Source organism: Octopus bimaculoides, chromosome 8 (assembly GCF_046866305.1).
Source record: "Octopus bimaculoides isolate indiv1 chromosome 8, ASM4686630v1, whole genome shotgun sequence".
NCBI classification, from domain to species: domain Eukaryota; kingdom Metazoa; phylum Mollusca; class Cephalopoda; order Octopoda; family Octopodidae; genus Octopus; species Octopus bimaculoides.
Genome location: NC_142935.1, coordinates 29,554,532 through 29,573,825, shown reverse-complemented (window position 1 = coordinate 29,573,825; position 19,294 = coordinate 29,554,532). Strand labels below are relative to the sequence as shown.

The following is a 19,294-nucleotide window of genomic DNA, read 5'->3' as shown; positions in this document are numbered from 1 at the left end:
GAATTGGGAAAAGTTCAAAAGAATTAATATAAACTAAATTCTGGGAACAGGTCGATAAATTATTCTTGTTTCATTCTATATTGAATCCAGTTCAATATATCTCTGCATTTAATATTAGACTACACTCTCTCCATTATTCTAACCAACTACCGAACTGTATGTGTGCATGAAATGCATTCTTTAGCAAATATTAACAGGGCAAAAGTAGCCTTTATTTGTTTGTGCGAGAGATAGTAGCGAAAAAGAAAAACGTGAATACTAGTGTCTGCAACTGTTTAACATTGTTAAAATGTTAAATATATATTGAAGTTGCATGACATTATAGCTGATAAATTTTGTTCATTGATTGTCTCCTTTAATTATTTTTTCTTCTAAAGCCTGCATTCATTAAATATGCTCGTTTAATATGACTTCATTTATTTGGACAATTTTCAACCTGTATGTTCTAGTACATGTCAAGCCAGTATGGCAGAGTAAGCTCATCAAACCAGTATGATCTTAAGCTCAGTTTCCCAGCCTCAACATCAAATTGTGGTCGGCGGAGAAAACATGCTGAGGCCTTCATCCTGCAGTGGACTGAATATAGGCAACACCATCCAATCCAAAAATGTTCTTGTACATTATTTACTTTCCCTAAGGCAGTAAAGAGGCAAAATTATTAACACACCAGACAAAATGCTTACTCTTTTTTTCTTTAACTCTTTTACTTGTTTCAGTCAGTTGCAGCCATACTGGAGCACCACCTTTAGTCGAGCAAATCGATCCCCAGGACTTATTCTTTGGATGCCTAGTACTTATTCTATCGGTCTCTTTTGCCGAACCGCTAAGTTACGGGGACGTAAACACACCAGCATTGGTTGTCAAGCGATGTGGGGGGGGGGGGCAAACATAGACACACAAACATATACACACACATACATACATACATATATATATATATATATATATATATATATATATATATATATACGACGGGCTTCTTTCAGTTTCCGTCTACCAAATCCACTCACAAGGTTTTGGTCGGCCCGAGGCTATAGTAGAAGACACTTGCCCAAGGTGCCACGCAGTGGGACTGAACCCAGAACCATGTGGTTGGTAAGCAAGCTACTTACCACACACCCACTCCCGCGCCTTGGCAATATTTGTCCTGGCTTTATGCTCTGAGTTAAAATGCCATTGATGTCAACTTCACATTTCATCCTTTTGGGAGTCAATAAAGTAAAGAACCAATCAAAAACTACTCCCCTTGCTTCCTCTCCCTAAATCTGCTGGCTTTGAGCCAAAATTTGAAGCAGTTATTTATTTTACCTATTTAGTTAATTTGGCAAATTTTCTAATCAAAAAGCTATTTCTATGAAGAATATTTCTACAATTCTTTTTTCTTTTGTTATAAGATTTTTGTTTTTTTAATTTGCTATATATATATATATATATATATATATAACTGTAGTTGATGATTGCTGAGTATGTAGGACTAAAGTTAATTATTCAGTTAAATTATATTGTTTATTGATAGTTTAAAACTACTCTCACTTGTAAGAAATAATGAATGAATCCCTAGAAAATAAAATTTACTGTGGTTAAGCTATTAAATCTGTTAGTGAAAGCATTTAGATATCAATAGTAGTGATTTCAATTACTGTACCAGGTGACAAACTGTGTTCTTGAGCAAAGCACTTCATTTCATGTTGCTCCAGTTCACTTGCCTGGTAAAAATGAGTAATCCTCTAATGGACCAGTGTCCTGTTCAGGAAATATATACATCAGAGAAACTTAGGAAACTGGCCCTATGCTTTTCACGGAATAATGTAGACTAACCATCACATGTGATACACGGGACATACAAAGGGTTGAAGTGAATTATGACACAACAGACCTGCAACTGTTGTTGAGCAAGAAAAGTCTTTTCAGTTAAAGATCATGTAAAAAATCAATGATTTTAAAACTGATAGGCATTTGTCCTATTCACTTTATCCCTGTATTATGAGATGCTTTTCTTTAAAAAAAAACCCAACAAAAACCTGAATGAAGAGTGTTTCAGTTGAAAGGATGATACTTAAACCAATGAAAAATATGCCTTGGTAAAATGACTAACAAGTATGCTAGCAACTCTGGAGAATAGCCCAATGTAATGCATAATAATAATTTATTACAGATGTAGTTGGCAGTGCAGATACTGCAAGCTGCAGAGATGAAAGTTACAAGCTGCAAGGATGATTTCATTTGAAGCATTGAAAATTCCAATACTTAGATGCCTCTTTGGCTATGTGCAGGACACTGATAAAATGCTGAACAATGTTGTGTTACATCTTATCACATTAGATCAGTTAAATTTCTGTTTCAAGCAAATTGTGTTATGCCTCTTATTAAAGAGTGTTATTAAAGAGAGCAATTAATAACTTGATGTTTATTCTACCATCCCAGCCAGTACTTTCTTCAGATAATGTGATTGGCTGTATGGTTAAGAAGGTTGCTTTGCAACCATGTAGTTTTAGGCTCAGTCCCACTGTGTGGAACTTTGGGCAAGTGTTTTGTACTACAACTCTGGACTGGCCAATGTCTTGTGAGGGAATTTGGTAGTTAGCATATATATTTCTTTTACTTGTTTCAGTCATTTGATTGCAGCCATGCTGGAGCACTGCCTTTAGTCGAACAAATCAACCCTAAGACTTATTTTTTGTAAACCTAGTACTTATTCCTATTGGTCTCTTTTGCTGAGCCAGTAAGTTACAGGGCCATAAACACACCAACATTGGTTGTCAAGCAATGGTGGGGGAACAAATACATACATATATATATATATATATATATATATGATGGGCTTCTTTCAGTTTCCATCTACCAAATCCACTCACAAGGCTTTGGTTGGGCTGAGGCTATAGTAGAAGGCACTTGCCCAAGGTGCCACGTAGTGGGACTGAACCCGGAACCATGTGGTTGGGAAGCAAGCTTCTTACCACACAGCCATATATGTGTAAGTATCTTTTTGTCCATTCCACTGTTTGATAACTGATATAGGTTTGTTTACATCCCTGAAACTTAGCAGTTCTGCAAAAGAGATTGAAAGAATAACTACTGGACTTAAAATTGAAGTACTGGGGTTGATTTCACTAAACCTTTCAAGGCAGTGCCACAGTATGGCTGCAGTCCAATGACTGAAACGAGTAAAAAGTATAAAGTATTGTTTAATCAAAGCAATCTGTTTGACAGCATCCTCCCATACATCAGCTCCTGTTCTCATAACATTCTGGTACATCAAGTTAACTAACTGATCACAGCTATGCTAATTTTGACAACTCTTCAAAGCAAATGTATTTCACCTCTGAGCTCTGATCCATCTAAAACAGCTAAGATAATAATTGATGTAATTCTTCTTAGTCTCTCCAAATCCAGCATATAGTGAAAGCCCTCAACTCAATTCAAGTAATTGACACAGCTGCCCACAATACACCAAAACACTGCCCACAATACACCAGAAATCTACTCACAACCACTAACTGGGAGTTAGTTATTCACACTCCATTGCATTATTGTGTATCAGATAACCTGTAAAATTCCCCCTTACCTCCCATATTGTAACTGGTGCTTTATCAAAAGGATCTCTTAAATTTTCACAATGCTCCTACCCAATTTCTCTAAGCACCACATAGAAATGGCAAAGCTATAAGACTTGTTGCTCATATTTGCTTTCAATTCTCCAAGCATGCATGTGTGCACACACACACACACACACACACACACACACACACACCGCACATGTGCACACAGAATCTGCAAGCATACACACTATATATGCAAACTGTCTATACATACACACACACAACTGCACGCTCACACTGCACATGCATTTTCAGGTTGCACATGCTCACATACATACATTTTCAGGTTGCACATGCTCACACACATGCATTTTCATTGTACATTCACACACACACACACACTTTACTATTTCGCTGTCATGAAAGTATGAAACCTTCTTCAGAACCTCAAACACACCAAGGTCTATATTTCTGTTTTTTCCTTCTGGCATTACCTTCAAATAGTATGTTTCTAAGCCAGTTATGCTCAGTAAACTCTTCACTTTTCCCTTCTCTGTGGAAATTTACTCCAATCTATAGAAGCATGTGATAGTCTTAACTGTATTAAAAAAAAAAATTTGAAGAATACTGACTTGCAGTTCCAGCTTCTTTCCAACATCTAAAAGGTGACGGAGACAGTCACTTCCTTGAGTTGTCTTTTCTCAGTAATCATTTTATCTATTTATTTATTCATTCTTTTAGTGAGAGATTTACTTGATCTGTTTTCTGCTATCATGCATCAGTGTTCTCTCACTGACAAAAGAAAATATTTTGGTTATCAACAAAAACAAATACGGATAGATTTATTGATATTTATGGGCACAGGCATATCTGTGTAGTGAAGAAGCCTGATTTGCAACGATGTGGTTTTGGATTCAGTCCCATGTTGCTGAACTTTGGGCAAGTATCTTCTACTATAGCCCTGGATCAACTAATGCCTTGTAAATAAATTTAGTAAATGGAAACTGTGTGGAAGCCCATGTGTGTGTCTGTTGTGTTTGTGTAACTTAACCCCTTACCAACCGATAACTGATGTTGGTTTGTTTATGTCCCCGCAATTTAGTAGTTTGGCAAATGAGACCAATAGAACAAATAGCAGGCTGTAAAAGAATAAGTACTGGTGCTGATTTGTTCAATAACTAAACTTTTCCTGTAATTCAAAAGGTTCAGCTTTGTCACAGAGTGTCACACTGATATGATCTTAAAATTACAGTAAGGGTAGCTGTGTCTGGAGTGGGAGATACAACAAAACCACATCTGTCAAACACATATTTGTCAAAAATGTATTAATGAGAAATTTGTCACAAACATATTGACCAGAAGATAGATTGGCAAAAAGTCATTTGCAGTAAAGACAAATTAGTTGTAAAACAAATTGATCAAAACATATTAGTGAACATCAAAAACAAATTTGTAGAAAAAAAAACAACTTATAAATACATTGAAAACTAATCTTTCACTAATTTGTTCTCAGTGATAGAACAAATTACTTTTTCTTAATGAAATATATTTTCAATTTATTTCCAGGTAGTTTGTTTATATAAATAAATTAAATAAAAATAGAAATATATCAAAACTTAATATTCACTATTTTTAAATAACTTATTGTAATATTAACATGATAAAAACAAACAATTTTTAAAATTAAATTATTTTCAATTACTTTTTGAGTATGTGTGTGTGCGTGTGTGTGTGTGTGTGTGTGTACATGTGTGCACATCTGTTTGTTATGTAAAGTGTATGATAGAAACATTTGAATGTAATTTCCTTAGTGATCATCATTGTTATTTAACGTCCATTTTCCATGCTGGCATGGGTTGGACAGTTGTGGCTGATACCAGTGTCATGTAACTGGCCCATTAAAAGCACCCTTTAATTGTTGGCTGATATGCTGTGCTTGTGAAGACCTGTCGAACTGAGTGAAATCACAGTCATGGCTGATGCCAGTGCTATCTAACTGGTGCCTGTATCAGTGGCATGTAAAAAGCACAATTCGAGCATTGGGCCTCATGGAGGCAGTGATGCCAAGTCAAGGGAGATCGTAGTTGTGGTTGATGCTAGTGTCATGTAACTGGCCCATTAAAAGCACTCTTCAATCATTGGGCAGTATGCTGTGTTTGTGAAGACCTGTTGAACCAAGTGAAATCATAGTCATGGTCAATGCCAGTACCATCTGACTGGCAGGTAAAAAACACCATTTGAGTATTGGGTCTCCTGGAGTTAGTGACAGGTGGCTGAGACTTTTGCCGATATACCATGCTTGTGTAGACCTGTCAAGCCAAGTGAGACCATAGTCATGGGCAATACTGGTGTCAGGTCAATGGCACCCATGCTGGTAGCACATAAAAAACACCCACTATACTCTCAGAGTGGTTGGCGTTAGGAAGGGCATTTAGCCATAAAAACCTTGCCAAATCAGATTGGAACCTGGTGCAGCCCCCTAGCTTACCAGTTTTCAGTCAAACCGTCCAACCCATGCCAGCATGGAAAGCAGACATTGCATGATGATGATCATCATCATCGTTATGATGAAATATTGCAGGTTAATATATTTGAAAATTTTAGTGTAGCCATTTTCTTCATATGCAACATTATGAATAGCCAATGTAGAATCTATGACTAACCACCATATTAAACCCTTAGATGTTAATTTTACTAATCAGAATTCAGTTGATTGATCAATTGAATGTTCTTTTTCAAAACTGATGCAGAATCAACCACCATATTTTGCTTGACTGTAAACCATATTTTACTTAATAAATCAATAAATAAGTCAGATTAAAATTTTTTTTTTTGTTTTGTTTCTTGTAGGATTGAATTTATTTTAGAATTTCCGCTATACTCTGTACTGAAGTAGATACGATTCAAGTTAATAAATGCAGACATTTTTGGTAATATGTTGATTATTTTTATGGAAGTATTTTATTTTCAATTTTTCAGTGAAAATTTAATAGGAATTACTTTGAATTAATCTATTCAAATGGAAAAGAGAGTTGCCAATTTTACATGCTCTGTAAAAGCTTGTTTAAAACTCAGCTTCCTGATTTTGCCTTAATGTTGGTGCATCAATTAACTAATTGTACTATGCACCAGTATCTGAGTCAAGAAATCTGTTTTATTACTGCTAATTCATTATTACATACTTGCTGACTCAAGAGAAATTTACTGTTGCTTGCTTGTTAATTTAAAAAATTTCACTACCCTCTATGCAGTAGTAATGTTTATATAAAATTATAAATGTAGCTAAGGTGTAGCTGAGTGGTTAAGAATGTAGTTTGCTTAAGAGGCTTGTTAACGTTTCTTTTTTCTTTATTGCCTACAAGGGGCTAAACATAGAGGGGACAAACAAGGACAGACAAAGGGATTAAGTCGATTACATCGACCCCAGTGCATAACTGGTACTTAATTTATCGACCACGAAAGGATGAAAGGCAAAGTCAACCTCGGCGGAATTTGAACTCTGCTGTTACGTTCTGAGTAAATTAAATACCAGTTACGCACTGGGGTCGATGTAATTGACTTTAATCCCTTTGTCTGTCCTTGTTTGTCTCCTCTATGTTTAGCTCCTTGTGGGCAATAAAGAAATAAGAAACTGTATGCAAGACCATTACACGTGTGTATATGTGTATGTCTATATGTATATCCATGTATATATATGTATATCTGTGTGTGTGTGTGTGTGAGTATTTATGTGCATGTGTTTTGTTTGTGTACCCTAGTCTAGACATAATGTAATGGTTGTAAACATGCATCACCATCATACAAGAGATGATGTCCATGTCTAGTCTTCTGTGGAAAACACGTCTGCCTATGGAATATATCACCTTGTTTTAGAAACAGGAAGTGCATCCAGCCATAGATAATCATGGAAAAGTAGACATTAAATGTAGCTTATATGAGAATAGTTTATTTGCCTACATGAACTGCAATGTACACAAATAAAAGTTAATTTCATGTAACAGTTTGTATCCTCATACTTTCTTCACATTTATTGGCACCTTTGTGTTCTTCACCTTATCAAGATCTAACAATGGCTCCTCTGCATAGTCATTCGGCATGTTAAAACTTAGCAGCCAAAGCTTCCACACATTACACCATACTGTCTTTAATCCTTCATGGGCTGGCAGGGTTCCTTAGGACCCTAACAAATTTTAAAAGTTATGCAACTTTTATATTTTTTATTTAAATGATTTCATACCTCATTTCATTTTCCAAACTTTAACATCAGATATGGTCTGGTGTTCAACACAATAAAACTGTGTTGCAAAGCCTATATGGCATTGAGCAACAGTGGTAGAGATAGGTGAAGTATGAACAAATATAGAGTACATATTTCAAGACTGTTTATCTTCACCAGCTCTAAGATATTGAATAAATTGTTTGTTGATATTAGTTTCAAATTTTGGCACAGGGCTAGCAGTTTCAGGATAGGGGTCAAGTGAATTACATCAACCCCAGTGTTCAACTGGTACTTATTTTATCAACCCTGAAAGGAGGAAAAGCAAAGTCAACATTGGAAGAATTTGAACTTAGAATGTAAAGACAAGCAAAATGCTACTAAGCATTTCACCTGGTGTGCTAACAATTCTGCCAGCTCACTGCCTTATCATTTGTTAATATTAAAGATTTCATTTTTTGCTTCTTTTAAAAAAAAAATATATATATATATATATATATATATATATATATATATATATATTACTTTTCTCTCTCTCTCTCTATCTTTCTATCTATGTTTATTTTCTTTTTATTACAGATCATGAAAAAACACTTTCTTCAGAATTGGCAGTTGACATAAATATTTACTTAGATATTTCTAGGACAGTCAACAACAAGGAAAGAAACCTATGTTTTCTGAGAGTAAACTATGCACTGTATTTAATTCAGTTGATATCTAAAATAAACAGGTACTGGAATATTTATAGCATTTCCAACTCTTGGAGACCTTTCACTAGATTTTTACTTTTTTCTTGTCTTGAGAGTTCATAAATTCTAAGCAACTCACAGTTGCATGCTTGTTGGTTTATTACAAATAAGTTTAACTCCTTAAAATTTTTCCATGTGTATACATTATCATAACTTGGCATCTAAGCCTAGCATCTATTAATGGTTCAGTACATAGTTCCTTATACCTGGAATTGTTACCTGACCCTTTTTTTTTAGTGCCACACCCATGGCAATATATATATATATACATCCCTTCTTAACTTGCTAATGTTAAGGAAAGTATGCCTGTAAAAGTGTTGTTTTCTAGATTCACAGCCCTATTGAATATTTAAAGTGCACTGCAGTCAGTGCCAATATGAGGCCAAGTGGAGGAGTAACATGCCGTCCAAAGGACCGCAGTGGACAACGACAGAGTATAGCATTCCTAGAAAAATGTGCAAAAGAAAAGGAGAAACTGCAAGAACGCCTAACAGAGGGGCTGAAACGAGATATGCAGCGGTGAGTATAATAATGGCTTCTGATAGTTTCATTCTTTGTAGCAATGCAGCTGTTTTTAAGAGATTTTCAACTCTCTTTTGTATTATTATGGAAATACATAACTGGAATATATTATTCCAGTTTCTTTTTGTGCTAATAGTAGTAGTAGTAGTAATAACGACAATGATCAGCAGCAGTAGCACTGTTTTTGTATTAATGGTTCTATTTCTATGCTAATTCTCATAAAATTAATTAGCAGTTCATATATAGTAATATTATTAATATAATAATATATTAATATTTAGTACCTAATTAGATAGTTTTGTGTATTTTGAAAATAATTATAAATACCAGTATTTCTTTAGGCTCATTTTATCCACTAGTGTTTTTATATCAAGTTATAAATAAAAATAATTGAAGAATTAATTTTTTTTTTTTCAGTAGAGTACATATTAAACTTCTACAAGATGAGTTGTGACAGTAACTCTGAAATTACTATCACCACTCTTCTTGTAAAAGTGTGTGTGTGTGTGTGTGTGTATATATATATATATAATGACCGTTGACTGGACACTATTCAATTTTTTTTCTCCGTGTTTTTCTCCTTGTCTCCGTATTCTTTCTGTTGAAGAGCGTAGCTCGAAACGTCAAAGACTTTCCGTATTCCCGAGCGTCATACTAATACATCCTTTTGTTATTTACACCACCTGTCCTCGTGTGTTGTTGTTTTTTCGTATATTCTCCCATATATATATATATATATATATATATATATACACACACACACACACACACACACACACACCTATACATATATAGGTTGTGTGTGTATTTGTATGTGTGTGTGTGTGTGTGTGTGTGTATATATATATATATATATAGAGAGAGAGAGAGAGAGAGGTTGTGTGTGTATTTGTATGTGTATATATATATATATATATATATATATATATATTTTCTCTGACACACATAAATTATTATAAATCAAACAAAAACTTTGTAGAACCTTTTACCAGAAGAAAGATTAAGTTGAAGATTCTATGACCCAGATTGGATTTTGTTAGAAAATACTGTGAATTGATGGTCAGTTGATTTAATTTGATGTAAATGTTATAATTGAAATGTGGGATTTGATTTAGAGTGTAATTGTTGGAGGTAACCTAGAAAATCACAAAGGAATTAATGGCAATAATTGTAGATCAAACTGTTTGTTGCTGTTTCGCGTTGATCTTTGTCTGGTTTGTTTATATACAATATTGATCATGGTTCTTATTAATGGCAAGAGATTTTTTTTTTCTTTTGTGTTGTCTCTTTTAACACTGTAGGCTTTAAGACAGAGGATGTCTATGTATGAATACATAGAAGTGTATGTTGTTTTGTCGGCAGTGATAGATGATTTTTAGATATAGGTGATATTGATGTGTACTCCAACTGGTGGGTCACTTCATCTGTCATCAGAGCCCCATGGTCGAACTAGGATTTTGATTCTATTGTAACATGCCAGTTCATTGCATATTGGTATAGATTAGCAATTGATTAAAATAACCCCGGTGTTTGACTTACGAGGTCTGATCAATAAGTATCCGGACTGTTGCCATAGTAACGAAGCTAGCGCATGCAGAGTAAAGCTGCTTGGCACAGGTTGACCTTGATCTCTGCTTTGCATGTGCACTAAGTTTTAACGTTCTAGCTCACTTCTGCTGTTTACAGCAGTGCTTGGAAGGAATGTGTGTAGTGTGTGATTGTTGCATTGACTATGACAGAAAGTTGTCATGGCAATACCTGCTCAGAGGCCTACAAAAAGTTGCAGATAGTGTATGGAGAGGAGTGTATGACCCGCACACAAGTGTACGAGTGGTTCAGATGTCTCCAAGATGGCTGAAAAAATGTCAATAGTGACGAATGTTCTGAGAACAGCAACCAGCAGAACTGCGAAAAGCATTGCAGAACTGCAAAAAACATCTCAGATGTGCATGCAGCTGTGAAGGAAAACCATTGAATTACCATTCATAAGTTATCAGAGAATGTGCAGTTTAGTTATGGTTCAGTTCAGTCCATTATCACTGAAGATTTGGGTATGAGACACATGTCTGCCAAGTTTGCACCAAAACTGCTTTAAGCTGACAGGAAAGATCAGTTGCACAAAATCTTGATTGTGTAGAGAATGATGAAAACTTTTTGAAAACTTTGCATAGGCCTCTGAGCAGGTATCACCAAGCTTTTGGCAAAATTTGATGCAGATCTCTCCCCAACTTTCTCTGTTATGGTCAATGCGACAATCACACACTACACACCTTCCTTCCAAGTACTGCTGTAAAAAGCAGAAGTTAGCTAGAATGTTAAAACTTAGTGCACATACACAACAGGGTTCAAGGTCAATCTGTGCCAAGTAGCTTCACCTTGCATGCTCTAGCTTCATTACTATGGCAACAGTCCGGATACTTATGTATCAGACCACATATTTTATAAACTCCTGAAGAATAAAGGGCAAGGTTGACTTCTAATGGGACTTGAACTCGGAATGTAAAATACTGAAAGAAATACTGCATAATATATTTTTTTGTATCACCACCCTAATGATTCTGCTGATTCATGACCTTATTGGTGACAAGTGTGAACTGACATGAAATAAACAACTATTTTTTTTATATCTTTCTTTTGGATGAGAAAATGAAAGCAACATCTCAACTGAAGAATTTCCCATCTGTGTATAGATGGGAACATTATAATGTGTGTGTGTGTGTGTAAATACATGTGTTAGATTTTATAAATCTCTTCATATTTATTCTATCTAATCAGAAGAGGGATTGACTCATAGCTGTAAGGTTTGGGTTACAAAGAAATAAAGGAAATAAACGAAGAAATTGTCTGTTATTTGCATTAGTTTAGCAGCAATCACCACCATTAATATGCTCCACGGTTTTAGGTTTTGTTTTTAATACTGGTATTGATTATCTAAGATAACATTGACTTTCTTTTCTTGATTAGTTTGGAACTATTTTCATTGTATGTTTTCCAACATAATTTCTTGAAAATAATATTTTTTTCTTCTCCTTTCTGTTGCAGCATGTTTGATGAAGCAATCCATCCAGACCTTACATTTAATATAGGGAACAATGAAATTTCTGCTCATAAAATCATCCTTCAAGCTAGGTAATTTAAATACAATCTGTTTCTGCATGAAGTTCAATTCTTTTAGGAGAACACTGTATTCAACTACATTACATATATTATGTTAAAAATAAAGGGAGAGGGAAATCTTAGTCAGGTATGGTCAGATTCAGAATTTGAGCTCATAACTGAAAGGGATGAAACTAACAATGGTAATGCATTTAGTCCAGCATCAGGCTATCTTGTGTATCTCTAAAATTATGATATTTATAAAGTTCTTTCAGCTGTATACATTATTTTATTCCATAAATCAAAAGTCAAGTTCAAATTCATGCAGAAAATTTTCCAATGTCACTAGTTTTGGAAAGTAGATTTTTTTTTAACATCAGTGTTGAATATGATTTTTTTTTTTTAATATTTTCAACTGATCCATGGTAGAGGTCATTTTTGGAAGCTTTTCAGACCCAGTTACCTTCCTATTCAAGTTTTTCATGCATGTATTGGCCTACAGGTTCTTTTTTATGCATCACCTCTGAGAGAGTCTGCAAAGACCATGGGTATTGTCCTTCCTTCCATAACTTATAATTTAACGTTTATGTTGACTTGGATTAGCTTGTGTGACAGGATCTGATTGGCCTAAGGACTCCAGTATCTGTTTGACATGGTTTCTAAAGCTGAATTGCTCTTTCTAATGCTAACCACTTTAAAGTGTGTACTGGGTGCCTTTTTCATGTAGCTTACAAGACCATGAAACCTTGAATAAGGAGGGAGAACTTTATGCTGGGAGAATAAGTAGTAGATAGTGGTAACATATGAGGGGAAACAGATTGGAGCAGAACAGGTTTCTTGTGGTAGAGAAGCTACATAACTACCCAGGTTTTAGAAGATGGGTGGGATGGGGAGAAGCTAGAAATCAGTGATGAGCTAATTTGTGAAAAAAGACAAAAAAAAAACATGATTACGTAATACAGTAAACTTAAATATTTTTTTTTGTTTTTCAGAGAAGGAGATATCTACAATCTATTGTTAAATAACCTGGCAAATGATAATTCTACAAATGCAAAAAATGTCACTTACAAAGAGGTCCGTGATTTTTTAAGGTAAGTTCATACGTCAGTTTTATCTCTTTTAGAGCTGTTTCTAACAAACGGCTGTCTAAAGTTCTGACTTTCTATTTTATCCCAGCTCTTCCAGATTTTCAAAATAGTCTTTGTAGAATAAGATATTAATTTCTTATACTAACACAAGGCCAGCATTTATAGGAGAGAGAGGGACAATACTTGAGCATATTTTATCGATCCCTATAGAGATGAAAGGCAAAATGGAATTCCTTTATTTTACTTATTTAGTCATTGGACTACAGCTATGCTGGAACACCACCTCAGAAGTTTTAGTTCACCAAATTAATCTCTGTACTTATTTTTTAAGTGTGTTTGTTCTTCTGTTAGTCTCTTAAAAAATATAAAAAGATTGCTTCATTACTGATCCGTGGCTGAAAAATAACTAATGTTGTTAATTTTCAATATTTCAAGCAGTTTAAGGTAGCAAATTGGCAGAATCAGTCATACACCAGGCAAAATGCTTAGCAGCATTTTGTCTTTACATTCATCATCATCATATGTCTGTTTTCCATGCTGGCATGGGTTGGATGGTTTGACCGAGGTCTGGAGAGCCAGTGGTTGCACCAGCCTCCAATCTGATCTGGTAGTGTTTCTACAGCTGGATGCCCTTCCTAACGCCAACCACTCCGAGAGTGTAGTGGGCGTGTTTTATGTGTCACTGGCACAGGAGCCACTCAGGCGGGCCTGGCATCAATCACGTTCGGCTGGTGTTTTTTACATGCCACCAGCACTGGAGCCAGTCAGGCGGACCTGGCATTGACCATATTCAAATTTTACCAAGGCTGACTTTACCTTTCATTCTTTAGTACATGATAAAAATAAGTATCACTTGATCACTGGGGGTCAATGTAATAGACTACCCCCTCAAAAAATTGCTGGCCTTGTGCCAAAATGTGAAACCAACATTACAAGCAGTTTGTACCACCATTACCAAAAATATAATTGGAGCAAACAATTTCCTTTTCTTCACATGCTTAAAGTTTTCTGGTTCTTTTTTTTCACATGTTTGACTCAAAAGAAAGACAAAAACCAATTTTGCAATTTCCGTAAAATCAATATAAATGCTATTGTATGCAATATGTTGAAGAATTTGGCATCATTTCAAATCATTCTCATTTCTTAAAAAGTGGTTGAAGTAACATGTTTAAAAAAATTCTTTACTTTGGGTATTATTTCCTTAATATTGAATTTTGTGGAAGCCAATATGATATTGTATTTATAGATTTAGACGCCAAAGAAATAAGGTATTGAAGTTTGTGTCAAAAATTTCATCTCATCATGCGGCAAAATAGCTTTTTGTTTTTTATTCAAACAAGAATCTTTAATTGCTAGCATATTTCTTTCTTCCTTTTTTTTTTTTTTCAAGTTTTCTGTGTGTAAAATTACCATGGAGGCATGACTGTATGGTTAAAAAGCTTGCTTTACAACCATGTGGCTTCAAGTTTAGTCTCGCTACACAGCATCTTGGGCAAGTGTCTTCTACTATGGCCCAGGGCTAGCTAATGTTTTGTAAGTGAATTTGATAGATGGAAACTGTGTGGAAGCTCATTTGCATATACATGTGTGTGTCTTTGTGATTGTACTGTGTTTTAACCCCCACCACTTGACAACAGGTGTTGGTTTGTTTACTTCCCCATAACTTATCAGTTTGACAAAAGTGACCGATAGAATAAGCACAAGACTTTAAGAAAAAAAAAAGCCCAGAGGTTGATTTGTTGAATCGAAACCCTCCAAGGCTGTGCTCCCACATGGCCACATTTCAATGACTGAAACAAGTAAAAGAAGATGCCTTGTCTTACATCAAAGAGGTATATTCTTTGTCTTCGCAACTAGAAGTTTCTATACTGTTTATGATTGGTAACCGAAATTTCCTTTCCTTGAAAATATTCAGTTACTACAAATATTCTTGTTGTTCCTCCTATTTTGTAATGTGATTTTGTTGCTGCAAAAGTTTTCATTTTACACAATGATTTTGTATTTCTCTTCTATTCTGCAGGCAACTCTATACAACGCAGTGTGCTGACACTCTTGTACAAGAGTTTCTCAGGAAACTTTCCAATGAAAATACTTCAGAGAATGACATCCTTGCTGAGTCATCGTGTGTGAATGGTAACCCTGAGGACAGCACAGAGTTGGAGCCGTACTCAGAACATGCTGAAACATCTCTCAACAATGGCTTCCACATTCCTATACAGAGAGCTAAAGCAATTCCCACCAAGAAGTCCTCTCCGTATTTCCTGTATAATTACGGAGGTGGCAGCACCAGCAGCAGTTATAGCAGCAGTCATGGCAGCAGTGTTACTGAAATGTCTTGTTCTTCTGTTTTATCTTCTTCTCAGAGCAGTGGTAATGGTAGCTTTATTGAGCTAGCAAGACCCAGCAAGAGCTACGGCTCGCACCAATCTGTTGAAAATATCAGCCCTTCAATAAGTCCAGAAGCCCAACGCCAACAGTTCAATGAGATTCGGCAAGCTTCGTTTGTCAATTGTGATACTGTTGTTGCACCACCAGAAGAAACAACCAAAGATTTACAAGAACCCACCTCAGAACCTATTACAAGTAGTTTATTAGCCTGTCAGCGGCTTCCAGACTTGATTACAACTTCGACCAGTCTGCCACATGAGGCCTGTTGTAAACTTGGTAGTCAGTTATTACGGATGCTTTTACAGGGAACTACAACAAACTGTGTTTTAACAGCACGTACCCAAGACTTTCGCAGTCACAAGTAAGAAATCTAAAAACTTGAAAAGCATAAATGCATTTTTAGTAGTTGCTTGATATGAATGTTAGCAAACCTTTCTCTATATCAAGATAGATAAAAATGATTTTCTGTATTTGATGGCATTAAAGACATCCAGGCATATTAGACACAGCCCCATTTCAGTTGCACATATTTAGGAAAAAGTGGGTGCAAGGGACAAACTCAGCTTATGGGAAGCCCAGCTTTGCACATAGGACCCAGGACAACTTATTTTTCCTTTGAAACATTTCTTTGGTAAAAAAAAGTGTCTTATATGTCACCAAATATAGAATTAATGAAAATTTTATTTATAAATTCCCATCACAAATTCAACTCTGTTCTGAGTTCAAATTATGCCAAGGTTTTTGCCTTCTATCCTATCAAGGTTGATAGAAATAAGTACCTGTTGAAAACTGGGGTTGATGTAATTGACTAATCTCCTCCCCCAAAATTGCTGCCCTTGTGGCAAAATTTGAAACCATTATTATTATTATTAACAATAATAATTTTATTATTATTATTAATTTTTTTTATTATTATTTATTATTTTGTCAGGTGTATTTTAGCAAGCAGATCAAAATATTTCTATTCTATGTTCAATGGATCATGGGCGGAGACAGATGCTGAGAAATTACATTTAGAGAGGTAATTTCTTTCTTTTTTTTTTTTTTTTTTTTTTTTTTTTTTTTTTGCTCTTTTCTATCTGGAAATTGTTGAAAAATAATTGTTGAATAATAATTTAATGTTTAGTAAACTAAGAGGTCATATCATTTGTAGGGTTTTGTAAAATATGTTTTATATATTTAGTTTTAAAGCTATTGACATATAGCTTCAATAGTTTTAAAAGCTATTGACATATAGCTTCAAAAATGGACAGTCAGTCAAAATCCATTGAAACTGTTGCAAATACATCTTTCTGGAATAAATATATAAATAAATGGAAAATTGAACTGGTGAGTGTATTATATCAAGGCACTATGACTCTCCCTAGACACAACAATATATATATATATATGTAGTGAAACTACCTATTGCCATTAGATACAAAACTGCTATCGCCATTCTTCTCATTTAAATATAAACAAGCGCGGGCGTAGCGGAGAACCCATCTCCTTGTCATCACGTGACTGATCATTATTCGAATCGGCAACTTCTTCGAACCGTTCCTGCCAGAACGCAAACTGACCAATCACAACCCTTAATAAGGTCACGTGATAGTGTTTTTCTACTAGTCTTGGAGCCCCCTTAACGCTTTAAATAGAGCAACTCATACCTAGCAAATTTGTCTCGGTCCAGTTTCTCTATAGAGATCTGTTCCGTGTACCACACGACAGCAGCAGCAGCGGCAGCCAGCGACACATCAACAGCTCCGTCCAACGATGACCACCAACAACGCCGCCACATCAGCAACACGAGTCTACGACTACTAACCAGCATCATCGTCATGACCAACACGATTCTACGATTACTACTAACCAGCATCAATCTCCACCAGCGTCTACACGACTTACTATGTACACCAAACTAAACCACCGCAGCACATCTCTCTCTTCGATTCTGTTAGGTGACTTAGCTTCACCACGATAATAAACAGACAAGATTTCAGCCAGCGACGAACGCCGAACATCTGTATAACAAGAATCACGGCCCGGCATAGAAGCCACCACATCACAACTAGTGATCAGCTCTGCCACACACAGTCTCAACTCTTTTCACATACAGACTCATCCTATTGTGTACTCAAGAACTGGTATAAATGCTCACGTGTTACTGACTCTTTCTATCTGCTGTAATATCTCACATACACATACATGTATCACTCACGTACATACTTTTCTTTGTACGACGGCCTGTCTTTGATTATGTTCTTATATGTCGCATTCACACTCTCACACAGACATACATCTTTAACGCCACAATAAATATCTCTGTTATACATCTTATACGGTTGCCTTCTATCGTCTCTTTACTGATATTTACGAATTCACATATGTTATCGTAGTATAACATTTTATGTATATCATCTTTGATATGTTATTTTGTGTTCGACCGTGTGACACGTTTAAATAAAAGGAGTCCTCTGTTTTTCCATTTGTCACCATTTCTCCTTTTTGAGTTCGCACGGTCGTTCTTACATATATATATAATATTTGTGGTGGAAAATATCCACTACATTTCTTAAAAATCGTTGTGAGGTATATAACAACATTCGATTGTCTGGTTGATACCATGATGAACTTAACTTATATATGAATTGTACTGTTTTGTTGTACTAATTCTATTCTCGATAAAATATTTTCTCTAAATGAAGAAAATGTAGTTTTTCTGTACATAGAGAATACACTTTAACCAAATCTGTCTGAGCGTGATCGTTACCAGCGTTGCCTTACTGGCACATTAGAAAGTCATTCGAGCGAGGTCATTGCCAGTGCTGCTGGACTGGCTCCTGTGCAGGTGGCACGTAAAAAACACCATTTTGAGCATGGCCAATGCCAGTACCGCGTGACTGGCCCTTGTGCCAGTGTCAGGTGAAAGCACCCACTACACTCTCGGAGTGGTTAGTGTTAAGAAGGGCATCCAGCTGTAGAAACTCTGCCAAATCAGATTGGAGCCTGGTGTCACCTCCTGGTCCACCAGTCCTCAGTCAAATCGTCCAACCCATGCTAGCATGGAAAGCGGATGTTAAATGATGATGATGATGATTTCTTTTAATTGTCTAAAATTGATTCCTTTTCTTTGATGACTTGTATTTATATATATACTTTAAAATGATTGCATTTTTCTTTTTCCTTTTTGCAGTATCAGTTCAGTTGTTTTAGAACAATTATTACTTTTTCTATACGGTGGTGTTGTTGATCTCATTGATAATTGTGATGTGGTAGAACTGCTGGTAATTGCAGATATGTATGCCATCGATGGACTCAAAGATGTCGTCTGCTTTAATTTGCGATATGAAAAGTGTCACTTCTTTCATAAGGTAAGCATTTTAATTTACCTGTTTTTTTAAAATCAATTTAACCTTTTAGCATTTAAACCAGCCATATTTGGCCCAAAATATTCAGTTTTATGTTCAAACCAACCAGGTCTGACCTCTAACACCTATCCACCACACCTACAAAATGTCATTCTAAAAATAAATGATTACATCATCGAAATTTCAAAGCTATGAGATAATGCATGAATAATTCAAAACAATGTGAATAAATAAGCATTACATTTGAGACAGAGTAATTTGGATGTGAACTTTTTTGATATTACCACATTATTTAATAATTGTTTTTATTCCTTAAGTATGTACACCATTTACAAAATATAAGGTC

The 19,294-nt window shown here is 35.4% G+C and overlaps 1 protein-coding gene across 2 annotated transcripts in view; it reads left to right on the top strand.

Moving 5' to 3' along the window:
* LOC106871350 (uncharacterized) overlaps positions 1-19,294 on the top strand; it is a 63,793-nt gene that overhangs the window by 25,741 nt on the left and 18,758 nt on the right. Inside the window, exons 2-9 of one of the 2 annotated variants that reach the window (XM_089356287.1) lie at positions 6,390-6,469; positions 8,335-8,485; positions 8,833-9,023; positions 12,069-12,155; positions 13,115-13,213; positions 15,231-15,959; positions 16,530-16,619; positions 18,774-18,951. In XM_089356287.1, the coding sequence (XP_089212413.1) occupies positions 8,881-9,023; positions 12,069-12,155; positions 13,115-13,213; positions 15,231-15,959; positions 16,530-16,619; positions 18,774-18,951 (1,326 nt within the window). In that variant the 5' untranslated portion in view covers positions 6,390-6,469; positions 8,335-8,485; positions 8,833-8,880. The remainder of the gene's footprint in view (positions 1-6,389; positions 6,470-8,334; positions 8,486-8,832; positions 9,024-12,068; positions 12,156-13,114; positions 13,214-15,230; positions 15,960-16,529; positions 16,620-18,773; positions 18,952-19,294) is intronic. The other variant, XM_089356286.1, reaches the window with a different exon arrangement.